This window comes from Leptinotarsa decemlineata, unplaced genomic scaffold (assembly GCF_025532065.1).
Source record: "Leptinotarsa decemlineata unplaced genomic scaffold, Ldec_3_MD MMD2_tig00000505_RagTag_RagTag, whole genome shotgun sequence".
NCBI lineage: Eukaryota > Metazoa > Arthropoda > Insecta > Coleoptera > Chrysomelidae > Leptinotarsa > Leptinotarsa decemlineata.
In genome coordinates this window covers 11,953,093-11,966,563 of record NW_027412549.1, presented here as the reverse complement: position 1 = coordinate 11,966,563, position 13,471 = coordinate 11,953,093, and the positions used below count along the sequence as shown (strand labels likewise).

Here is a 13,471-nt window from a genome sequence, read left to right as displayed (position 1 = left end):
ATGAATCTCCACCAGGTTAATCATATTCGACAACAAAAATTTCTACTCCCATCGTTCGTGTATGCATAAAAATTCACAATTCAAATGGAGAACTTGATCCGAAAGAATGGACACTTTACTGCCCGCCAGATATACCAACACATTCAAACTCTTGATGCCTCCTTTTTACTTAAAAAATAACCATCTGAAATGTTCCAAATCTGATATGTACGGAATATTACAATCAACCTCTAATGTATGATTTCAGAAAAAGAAAGTAACCCGACCTGCAAAGTTCATTTTCAATTTCATGGGGATTGTGAAATATTTTCATACTCGAAGGGTGGAGATTGATTTTTTTTGTCGAAAATGATTAACCTGGTCGAGATTCATATCGGAGAGACCGACTTATAAGTTCACGCACCATCTTGACAAAACTGAACAGGTCTTTGGCATAACACTGTGCGAAAACCGTAATTTCTGGGATATTCGTGAGATTTTTATTATATTTCGAAGAAATGTGAAGACATTCCAGTGCCTACTAATGAGTACCTTAATCAGAATATACTCCCATTAATATACTAGAGACGTCGTTGCCAGGACATTTAGTCCTGGCAACGACGCCCAATATGGACTCGGCGGTATTGGCACTATTAATTTTCTGGTTTTCACATGGCAGCGGTTAATGTTTATAAAGAATGAATGTCATTACGATGTCATCGATGACATAAGCAGATCAAGCTTATTTCGTGACATTAAAAATCGTAATTCATGAATGAATTGTATGTATTTTCTATAATGTTATCCAATTTGGTACTGAAGAGCCCTAGGGCAAGTGTCTTAAGGCGAAACATCGATGTATACCAGTGAGGATGACAGTGTTCCATGTCAGTGTAATTTGTTACTATTCATTTATAGTAGAACTCATGTGAATGATATCTGATTTTTATTCCACAACGAATGTTTGAAATACAAACTGAGTAGAGAAAAGTATCTTCTGTATAATTCAGTGTTCATATAGAAGTATTTATTTCGAATTTTTTTTTTCTTTCGTGTAATTCAATGTTTATATGAAAGTAGCTGTTTCAGGAGGATTTTCTTTCAGTTTGTGTCTGAAAGTTACTTCTTTGCATGATCTACACATCCATGTATAGAGTTAGTTATTTTCAAATTGATTATTTCCTTCCTTTCTTTGGAAGATTCCCTCATCCTTTTTTTTTGTATCAAGATGGAGTAGTAGAAAGCCAAAAACTTTCTTTCCCAAAAATTTATGAAGAAGTTCCCGAAGAATATATTCTGAAATTTTCACTAACAAACTATTTTTGATAAGTGAGAAATTTGACTTTTTTGAGTAATTCAGTTTCGAATATAAAGAACAATTTTTTTTCGCAGCGAAGGAACGTATGGTACGCAAATCTGTTTGAGTACGTCGATAGACATACTTTCGAAGAATATACTCTGAAATTTTCATTAACAAACTATTTTTGATAAGTGAGAAATTTGACTTGACCTGCAGTAATTATAACGTTACAAATTTTCATCGACAAACTATTTTTAATAAGTGAGAAATTTGACTTTTTTGGTTAATTCAGTTTCGAATATAAGGAACCATTTATTTTTCGCACCGAAGGAACGTATGGTAAGCAAATCTGTTTGAGCACGTCGATAGATATACTTTCGAAGAATGTATTCTGAAATTTTCATTAACACACTATTTTTGATGAGTGAGAAATTTGACTTTTTTGAGTAATTCAGGTCCGAATATACGGAACTTTTTTTTCGCACCGAAGGAACGTATCGTACGCAAATCTGTTTGGACACGTCGATAGATATACTTTCGAAGAATATATTCTGAAATTTTCATTAACTATTTTTGATGAGTGAAAAATTTGACTTTTTTGAGTAATTCAGTTCCGAATATACGGAACAAATTTTTTTCGCACCGAAGGAACATATGGTACGCAAATCTGTTTGAGCACGTCGATAGATATACTTTCGAAGAATATATTCTGAAATTTTTATCAACAAACTATTTTTGATAAGTGAGAAATTTGACTTTTTTGAGTAATTCAGTTCCGAATATAAGGAACTTTTTTTTTCGCACCGAAGGAACATATGGTAAGCAAATCTGTTAAGATACACCAATAGACATACTTTCGAAGAATGTACTATGAAATTTTCATCGACAAACTATTTTTGATAAGTGAGAAATTTGACTTTTTTGAGTAACTCAGTTTCGAATATAAGGAACTATTTTTTTCGCACCAGAGGAACGTATGGTACGGAAATCTGTTCAAATATGTCGATAGATATACTTTCGAAGAATATATTCTGAAGTTTTCATTAACAAACTATTTTTGATAAGTGAGAAATTTGATATTTGGTGGATGAGTCTTTCCTGGGCATTCCGTATTGTTCAAGGCAGGATATTTCGAATGACATACTTTTTACAAGTTATAAAATTTTTACCGAGAAACCAGTTTTCCAGTTTCCATACGCTACCTGTTTCGGTGAAAATGAATTTTTCCTGAATATTATTATACTCTTATTTTACATGTTTTTCGGTATTAATGCTTGTATAGGAAAAGTTGGCTTATAGAATGAGTTTATGTAGAATGGTGACTCATTTATTCGACATGTGTCAATAATATATCGTGTTGTTAAAATGATAACATCGAAATACAGGTAAAATTCTTAATATTTGCAATCTGGCACCAATATTCGCAAATCTCATTCTAAACCCTGTTCGATAATCCTCCTCATAATCTGTGGATGAAAAGTTGTGGGTAACTTCACACTAATACATAACTAAGGGTATTTGTGGGTAAATTTACCTGGCGCCCAATATTATTTCTTCAATACCTGTTCTTAACGAACCACTCCCGTCTTCACTGAGTGTAGCCGCAAATACCCACTTGACACTTGTTGTTGGTCAAGTGCAATGCGTCTTCGGTAAATCTGAAGGTCGCAATAGATACGTCATTAACAGGTATTAACACTTCGGCCACTAGCAACACATCAACAAGAGAGGCGGACGAACTAGAAATCACCAGTCATCGGTGAATCATCAAGATGAATAAACCTCTGAAGAAACCAGGCACTTGTGCTGGCGAAACGTTAGGATGCAGTTCCAAACTACGACGGCCTTCAAACCTGAATGAAGATAGTAACACTGAAAATCTCGCACACGAAAGCCTCAACCAATTTATATTAGCCCGACGTAAGATCTAATGTACAAAACAATTTATTTCCAGTAATTCAAAACAATCGTCACTAAGCGGGAGTGGAAAATTTTTCAATACAGTTTGAGAGTTCAATTTTCTAAAGTCTATCACTAACCTTTTCTCGTCCGACAATTTAGGTACTAGTAAAACTGGTGAAGCATAAGGATAGTTTGTGCCGCAAACAATACCACACTTCCGCCATTCTTCGACGATATCATTTATAATTGTCCGATCAGTAAAATTAGCACGATAAAGTTTCTTTTTGACAGGTATGCCGGTGTCTTGAATTTTCACCTAATTCGTTTATATTGATTGCAAAACATTCATGAAATTCAGTTATCAATTCTAAAAGTTCTTGTCTGTTATCAAGTCATTCGCTTTAATCAGCATTAATCATTTCTAGTGTAATGGGGAGTCTCTTATTAATCGCTTGTACTTTCGATTCAACAAAACTATCATTGTTTCCTCGTATTTCTCCAATACGATCTTCAAATTTCAGGTCTAATGTCACAGTCAGTTATCATTGGTAAATGTGATACTTCCTCACCAATTTGTACGACTAAATCCACTCTATTTCTTTCAAAACTCACATCTTTTCGGACCTGTACAGCAGTTTTCTTATATTCCTTTCAATTTTATATTTCTGAATGGTTACACGTTTTTATATCCAAAATACAAATTATCTGATATTCTATCGTAAGCTATTCCTGGTAGTTCAGTCAATGTTCGGCCATAGGTTGAGCGCTGTCTGGTGCTACAAGAGCCTCGACATCTTCTTTAACTTCATCTATATTTATCAATATTTTACTTACAGTGTTCTGTCCTCCAAAACCATACAAGCTCTGATGAGTCTATGAACATTTCAAACGATTAGATATCATTACCGTTTTTTTTATTGTGTATACTGCACTTTCAGGATGAAAAAAGCTGAAACAGCAATATTAGAACTCGTCACACATCGATTTGTGTTTTTGGTACAATGCTTCTTTAAATGACCTCTCTTCTTGCAACGAAAACCAATTACTCTAAAATTAGAAGGTACTCATTGACTTTCTCTTCTAGTCTACTCGTTATTTTACATATGTAGGTAATGGACGTCACTTCATTTTTGGAATAGTTGTTTCATGTACATTTTTATTGTTAAGTCCGTCCAAAATTCTGATCATGACATTGACTTTTGAAATAATTTGCATTATTTATGTTTTCAAATCGAATGATTTCATGTAACAATTCATCACTAGCTATTGTTTTTATAGAAAGCAAACCAGAAATAATTTTTTGTTATACAGGCCTATAACAACTATTTCTTTGGTTTCGTCATTATTATAACCAAGAGCATGAGGAACCGTTCAAGTATTACGTATGCACTATAGAAGGGCGAGGGAGTCTAGATGATGATTACGTCAGCAGTAGCTATTTACTTTTTTACAAATATGGCTACCCACACATTGTCTATGTTTGAAAACGAAACGCATTTTTGGGGATTCCCACAAATAATTTTTACGTTTAGGTACTCGCTTAGACCGAGTAGGGAAATTACCGCGCGCTATTCACTTGTCCAAATTCCTTCTCATTCTACTGTTTAGTTTCCATACGATTGACGATTTGACATATTGTAAGCAAAGCAAAACACGTTGAAGATTATGTTATCGTTGATCTACTTTCGCCAAAGTTGAATTATTCAATTAATATGTTGTTTCAAATAGACAAATCAAAGTTATACCAGAAATTGAATAATAATTTCAAGCTGCGACTAAGGACAAATCCAATCGATGAAAGGGAGCAGACACACAGCATTAATCAGCAAACATCCAATGTCATTGAAAACTTAGAATCATGGATTTGAGTGTCATGGACTGAAGACTGTTAACTGGATTTTTTTTTATTATAATTATTTTCTCTATTTGGAACAGTCATGAAATACAAATCAATTTAAAGGACTAAGATTATAGAAAAAAGGAAAGAAGAAAAAAAAATCACATCAAAGGTGCTGCTTCGTTCCCTCCTGTTCATAAAAGAGGACATATGCCTCATCGCTCACAAGTGATTTTGGCGAAATTGGGAACACGTCTGAATCGTTGTATTCATGCCACGTGCCACTATATGGGTGTCTGTATACCAAAAATTTCAAAGAATTTTGTTATGTTCGTAATATTACTCAAGATTATAATATTTGTACCTTACTCTTTGTTGAATACCGTGTCAATAAAGTTCGTTTCAATGAATATTATGTTCTCTATCCTGAATTTATTTCCTTATTTCTATTTCTAGAATAACTGCTGCTCATGAATCAATAAAAAACAGAATACATTAAAAGAAATATGCATATAACAATGTTTACATAAGCATGGTGTTGCGGAACGGCTAACATATTCATTTTTATTTTCTTAATTTTGCCTCACCCTGTACCCTCAAAACGACTTCATTATGATTGCGCCCTCTGTGGTGTGTTGGAGCGATGAAAAGGGACGAACAGTGTTGTTGTATTGTTCTTCTAAGTGGTTGATTGTCCGCCATTTCTCGACTGCCCAGTTCAACTGTGAATATTCGTTGTTTGCTGATAATATTTGTTTATCACACCGCATAATATCGTGCTTCTTGATATACGGATTAGCTTCGATTCCAAGAACTGGTACCAATCTCAGGACTCTGATGAGACAGTCGCAATCCACTCAAGGTAAGTCGTCTTTGAGGGATTTACTTTAACATTTGTTAAGTATCATAACGGTATACAGTCCCTACTATTCCTATTACCGTTCCGTTACATGGTCCTTCGAGCCGCGATTAGAATCATTCCTGTTGAGTCAGAGTTTTCTATAAGAATTTTTTTTATATCATTCAAAAGAAAAAAATTTTTTTTTGAACCGCTCATTTTTGAATTTCATTCTGAAAATTGCTAATTTCAAAGTGACTCTCTCAAATCTGCATAATTTTGTGAATTCCGTAGCGAAATTATAATTTCTAATAAACATAAAATTGAATTTTCGTCTCTATTTTCATATTCTTGCCAAACAGTACTTTCGTTGAAAAGTGGAAGTGTATCTACAACGCATGACCAACTAATTATCTTGCGCTCAACATACCATTGCTCCGTCGATCGCTGAACTGCTTTTATATTTTTTGGAATTCCTCAATTCCCGCTGTCGTTTTTGCTCGCGTTTTTTATCACCTGTTACTTTCTGGGTATTCCTTTCGAATTCACTTTGTTTATTTGCTCCCATATCAAAATGGATAAGGTTAAAAAATACAAAATTTATCGTAATTCTGCTATAAATGAAATTACAGTATTGAGAGCCCTTGCAGATAGGGTTAAAACTGATAAGTCTATTCGAACTTTATTTAAAGTTAGATGCGAAGAGTTGGACTCGATAAAAGACGAGTTCACAAAACAGCATAATTGTATTATCAGTACATTGCTTACACTTCCAGATGAAGATGCCGCTCCAGAGGACGCGGTAAAAGAAGCGTTTCTTGCAGAGTTTTACGCTGTAAAGGCTGTTTATATGGAATTCATTGATGACGTGGTTAATACCACACAGGCACCTGTTTCATTTCTTCAAACGAGTACGAATTATTCTAAAGTTAAGCTTCCAAAAATAGAACTTAAAAAATTTTACGGTGAATATAAGAATTTTCCATCCTTTATCGATCATTTCAACTCAGTTATTCACAATAATGATACCTTATCGAATGTGGACAAATTCGATTATTTGATTTCTGCTTTGCAAGGTCCGGCCTCAGGAATTGTAAGGACATTGAAAGTAACAGATGAAAATTATGAAATTGCATACAATGCATTGAATAAACGTTATTCGAATCGGAGATTGTGCGCCCAAGATCTTTGGTATGAGATTGATGGAACTTCAAGAGTGAATGGTGATTGTTCTTCTTCAATCCGAAAATTATTAGATACATTCGAGGAAAATATAGCTTCTCTCAAATCTATGAATTTTCCCACAGATGAATGGGATTTTATGTTGGTTATGATGCTTTTGAAACGTTTAGACGATAATACAGTCACCATGTTTGAAATGAAACATTGTTCATCCGAAGTTCCAACATTTTCAGTTTTAGTTGAATTTTTGAATGACCGCTGTGTTACTCTTGATACTTTGAAAATTTCTCGTACTCAATCGAAAAAAGCTATTGGCATATCCAATACTAGAACATACAATTCTCCAGCTCGAATAACGTCTTTATTTGCGAATAAATCTCCTGCATCAAATTGTTTATTCTGTCAGGAGAGTCATTCACTTTATACATGCCCAGCTTTCGCGAATAAACTACCTTCTGAGCGTTATAACTTTTGTAAAAACAAACATCTATGCTTCAATTGTTTGAGTAGATCACATGATTTGAATAAATGCCGATCGACTGCTTGTTGTAAAAAATGTTCTTCGCGTAGTCATCATACTCTTCTACATTTCGATAAAAATCCTGCTGTGGGGGGAAGTGGTGCTACTTCATCCACAACTACTTCTGTGGAAATTATGAATGCCAATCAAGATAATTCTCCTCATCTTACCGCTACTAGTATTCTCGCTGCTTCGAATGTTACTGCCAAATCTCATAATGTTTTATTGGCAACCGCTCTTATTGATATTTCCGACAATTCAGGAAACTATCAAACCTTTCGCTGTTTAATTGATAGTGGAAGTATGAGTTCGTTTATCACGAAACGAGTTGTAATGCAATTGGGATTGCCAAAAAAAGCCTTTTCTATTGAAGTCAAAGCGTTGGGTTCGATGAAATCCTCGACTTCTGAAGGACAAGTTTCTCTTTCGTTCAAGCCCTCATTTAAAAATGAACCGATATTCCACACTGATGCTATTATTCTTGATAAAATATGTGACAATCTTCCCAATTTCCGCATTGAATACAAATCATGGAATCATATTTTGAATTTGCAACTTGCTGATCCTAAATTTTATTGTCCAGGGAATATTGATATTCTTCTCGGGGCAGACGTCTTCTCTCAGATCATATTGAATGGAAAAATATCTGGGAAGTGTGATGAACCATATGCTCTGAATACAGTTTTAGGTTATATTTTAATAGGAAAGACCAATAACCACCCGCCTGCCATAACTTCTTCATTTTTTTGTGAGGCTTATGAGCCTAACAATGTAGAAAAAATTCTCAAATCTTTTTGGGAAGTAGAGTCTGTTCCTGATACTCCACACAATACATCTGATGATATTGCTTGCGAAAAAAGTTTTGTCGACAACGTAACTCGAGATGAAACCGGTCGATATATAGTTGCATTGCCCTTGAAGAATGAAACGGTCCAATACCAAGGTATTCGTGACCTTGCTGTCACTAGGTTTTTATCATTAGAACGCCGCTTAATCAAAAACTCGGAGTTATACCAGCAATATTCTGCGTTTATGAAAGAATATTTAGACCTTAATCATATGGAGCTGATCTCTAGTATGGACATTCCATCCACATGTTATTACATTCCACACCATTGTGTTTTGAAACCCGATAGCACGACTACAAAATTGCGAGTGGTATTCAATGCCTCAGCAAAGTCTTCGAATCAAATATCGCTCAATGATAATTTATACACTGGTCGAAAATTGCAACAAAATCTTTTCAATATTATCGTCAATTTCCGCATTCATCCTTACGTATTGTGTATGGATGTGACAAAAATGTATAGAATGATTCTTGTTAATCCTTCTCATCGAGATTTTCAAAGAATCATTTGGAGATTTGATCCCAAATTACCGCTACAAGATTATCGTCTTCGTACTGTAACTTACGGTATGAACTGCTCGCCCTTTCTTGCGCTCAGAACACTTGAACAATTAGTTAAAGATGAAGGTGGTACTTTTCCGCTCGCTTCACTCGCACTCAGTTCCACCTGCTATATTGACGACTTCGTGATGTCTATTCCTACATTTGAAAAGGCTCACCAACTCAAAACTGAAATTATTACCTTATTACGAAGAGGAGGCTTCGAACTTCGAAAGTGGTCTAGCAATGACCTTTCTTTGCTCTCTGATTTGCCTCCCTCTTATTTGTCCAACGAACCGCACACGTTTTCTGAAGATATCGATTCTTGTCTGAAAATTTTGGGATTGCGTTGGAATCCTTCTGCTGATTGTTTTTCTTTTATTGTCTCTGCAATTCCAAATCGTCCTTGTACTAAACGAACAATTTTATCCGAATTAGCTCGCATATATGATCCCTTAGGATTCATTTCTCCAGTTACATTTTTTTGCAAACATCTCATTCAACAACTATGGTTGTCCGGTATTGGTTGGGATGATATTCCCAATAATGAAATTATTCGTATCTGGAATCAGTATCAAACTGATCTACCCGTTTTATCCAGTCTCAAAATTCCGCGGATGTTCACAAACTCCCAAGCAATCGCTTATGAAATTCACGGATTTAGCGATGCATCTGAGAAAGGATATGCTTGTGTTATTTATCTGCGTTCTTTTGATGCCAATGGACTGAATCATGTTAGCTTCGTATGTGGAAAGTCCAAAGTTGCACCAACTAAGAAAATTACTATTCCGCGTTTGGAGTTATGTGCAGCCGTTTTATTAACGAAGCTGATTTCATCAATCATTTATCTTATTACACCCCAATTAAATCTGAAACGTGTTTACTGTTGGTCCGACTCCCAAATAGTGTTATATTGGATTAAGGGTCATCCACACCGTTGGAAGACATTTGTATCAAATCGTGTGACATTCATCAGGGAAAAAGTCGCTCCTGAACATTGGTATTACGTAGATACCACCAATAATCCGGCGGATGCTGCTTCCAGAGGTTTGTTACCCCGTCAGATGATATCACATTCTATGTGGTTCACCGGTCCGCCTTTCCTTAAAAAACAAGATGAATGGCCTAATTCGCCTTCTCTGCCCCCTGCACCCCCGGTGGAGGAGGAAAAATCAATTCCAGTATTTTTAACCTCTAGTAATGACCATGTCATTGATATTTTATTAGAAACGCATTCTTGTTTCAGATCGCTACAAAATGTTCTAGTTTACTTGCTACGTTTCATCAACAATTCGAAAAAACCTTCTCAAAAATTCTTAGGCTCAATTGTGCCATGCGAGCGCCACAACGCTCTTGTTAGACTTGTTCGACATGTCCAAAGTATCCATTTTTCTGAAGAAATCGAAACTAAACGTTTTTCAAAACCTTTGAGAAAACTTCAAGTTTTTTTGGATTCTGAGGGAATTTTACGTGTTGGAGGTCGTCTGAAACATGCCTCCCTCTCCCATTCTGCCAAATATCCTATGTTGCTTCCACGTTCAAGTCGTTTGACTATACTTTTGATCAAATATTTTCATGAGAAGTTTTTTCATGCAGGTTTTCGCACGACTCATTTCCTTCTGTCGCAACAATTTTGGATTTTATCTCCAAAAAGAGCTATCAATTCAGTTCTCTCTCAATGTATTCCATGCTGGAAACAAAATCCTAAGACTTTTCAACCCCTCATGGGGAATTTGCCTATTTCTCGAGTTTCTCAAGTTAAACCATTTTCTCACTCAGGTGTCGATTATGGGGGACCCTTTTCGATAACTCTCAGTCGCCATCGTGGTGTGAAAACAATAAAAGCATATTTATGCATTTTTGTTTGTTTCGCTACCAAGGCGGTTCATCTTCAACTTGCCAGCGATCTCTCTACTGACAGTTTTTTAGCAGCTTTGCAAAGGTTTATTGCACGTCGTGGACGTGTATCCCATATTTATAGCGACTGTGGCACCAATTGCTTAGGTGCCCAGCGTTTGCTCGAATCTTCAGCTTCTCACGAGAATATTGTTTTTCATCCTACTCCGGCAAGTGCACCTCATTTCAATGGGTTATGCGAAGCCGGAGTAAAGAGCGTTAAATCACATTTGGCTCGTGTTATCGGCCAACAAATCCTCACCTACGAAGAATTTTATACCGTGTTAACATTAATTGAATCCATCTTGAATTCGCGACCCTTAACGCTTATGAGCGCCGATGTTGATGATCTCAACACTCTCACTCCCGGCCATTTTTTAACTATGGAACCTGTCTCCAGTCTACCGCTGCCTGATTATTCTGATGTACCCCTAAATCGTTTAACGAGATGGCAACTATTACAACGCCTACATCGGGATTTCTGGCATAGGTGGCATAAAGAATATTTGCACACTTTGCAGCAAAGAGGTAGGTGGTTGAATGGCGGTACTTCCCCTCGCATCGGTACTCTTGTACTTATCAAAACTGATAACCTTCCCCCATGCAAGTGGTCGCTCGGTCGTATCTCCAAATTGCATTTTGGTGATGATCAAGTCGCGAGGGTAGCAACAATTAAAACAACGCATGGTACCTTGAAGCGCCCCCTGGTCAAGTTGTGTCCACTTCCACTTGAATAGTACACGACTTTTCACTTTTCTTTTCAGCATTTTTGTTTTATTTGATGTTTTGAATATTTATTATTAATTTTATTCAGTTATATATTAGAAAATGCCTTCTGCATTTTGCGGGCCAGTAAATGTTGCGGAACGGCTAACATATTCATTTTTATTTTCTTAATTTTGCCTCACCCTGTACCCTCAAAACGACTTCATTATGATTGCGCCCTCTGTGGTGTGTTGGAGCGATGAAAAGGGACGAACAGTGTTGTTGTATTGTTCTTCTAAGTGGTTGATTGTCCGCCATTTCTCGACTGCCCAGTTCAACTGTGAATATTCGTTGTTTGCTGATAATATTTGTTTATCACACCGCATAATATCGTGCTTCTTGATATACGGATTAGCTTCGATTCCAAGAACTGGTACCAATCTCAGGACTCTGATGAGACAGTCGCAATCCACTCAAGGTAAGTCGTCTTTGAGGGATTTACTTTAACATTTGTTAAGTATCATAACGGTATACAGTCCCTACTATTCCTATTACCGTTCCGTTACACATGGGAGATGGGGTAAAAACTTTGCTCACTTTTACTGACAAGGAGGTGAGGGGAGGAGAGTAAATAATTGTAATAAATATGCTTGCGTAATACTTGAACGGCCCCCCGACAAAGAATGACTATCTTGGAAATAAGAAAAAAAAAACGATTCATTCCAACCTCGGTATCTCTTTTTCATCTTTTCCCACACCTCATCTTTGTTCATTTCGGAATTGAAAGTTTTTTTAAAATCTGATTTTGAAATATTCAGAAGTTTTTATTTCAGAAGCTCTTTCTATATAGCATTTCTTCGCAGTACCAACCATATGGATTTTCGCAGTTTCTGAAATAAACTCCTGAGGCCAATTATGTGGAAAACCACATAATTGGCCAAGAACATATAAAATAAAAAAAAATTGAAATCGGCAGATCGGTTTCTACTATTTTGTTGCTGATACTCAAGGTGTATTTGAGTACTCTCCTGATGAGCAACAAATTTGAAACACTTTTCATCCCAAAGAAAAGCAGTTTCAAGGTAGCAAGAATAAGGAAAATGAAAAAAAATCTTAAAATCGGCCGATTTGTTTCAAATATTTTGTTGCTGTGAGCTGGTGAGCAACAAATTTGAAACACTTTTTATTCTAAGGAAAACCAGTTTCAAGATTGCAAGAACGTGGAAAATGAATAAAAAATTGAATATTGGCCGATCGGTTTCAACAATTTTGTTGGTGATACTCAAGGTGTATTTAAGTTCATTCTTGGTGAGCAACAAATTTAGAACATCTTCAATTCCAAGAAAAATCAGTTTCAAGATAGCAAGATCATAAGAAATTAAAAAAAATATTTAAATTTTTTTCGCTATATCCAATGTTTAGCAACTAAATCTTCTGTAAAGATCAAAGGGGAAGATATGTGACAATATGTCGAACAGTGCAGACGTACGTCTAGAGCTCGCTCATTATTTAATTAGTAAATGTGTAAAATGTAATAGAAGGATTGCCAAAGGGGTGAAATGTGTGCTTTGTTCCGCATCCGTACATTTCAAATGTGCAAATGTTGATGAAAACTCAGTTCCAAATGATTTCAAGTGTGAACAGTGTGAACCAATAGATTCTGTATTCTACGATGCAGTAGAAGAAGCCGGAGATAAACTGGATTCAACTATATTCAAGTATATTCTCAGGCAGAGAGACAAAATGATTTCCGTATTGAATAATAAAATAGCAATTCTCAATAATCACGTTGATCTTCTGAATAAATGCATTAATAACACCAGTACGGTGATTCCTATCAGCTGTTCACCGGAAAAAAACGCTGTAGGAATGTCCTTAAAAAAATTAGTAACAAATACTTCATCTCATCCTGGGACGAGCAAAGA

At 35.8% G+C, this 13,471-nt stretch overlaps 1 protein-coding gene across 1 annotated transcript; it reads left to right on the top strand.

Moving 5' to 3' along the window:
• The first annotated feature begins 6,430 nt into the window (after positions 1-6,430).
• On the top strand, positions 6,431-11,578 carry LOC141481884 (uncharacterized). The gene is made up of 2 exons (XM_074174226.1): positions 6,431-8,501; positions 8,898-11,578. The coding sequence occupies exons 1-2, from the start codon at positions 6,431-6,433 to the stop codon at positions 11,576-11,578; spliced, it is 4,752 nt and encodes a 1,583-aa protein (XP_074030327.1).
• Positions 11,579-13,471: the final 1,893 nt, after the last annotated feature.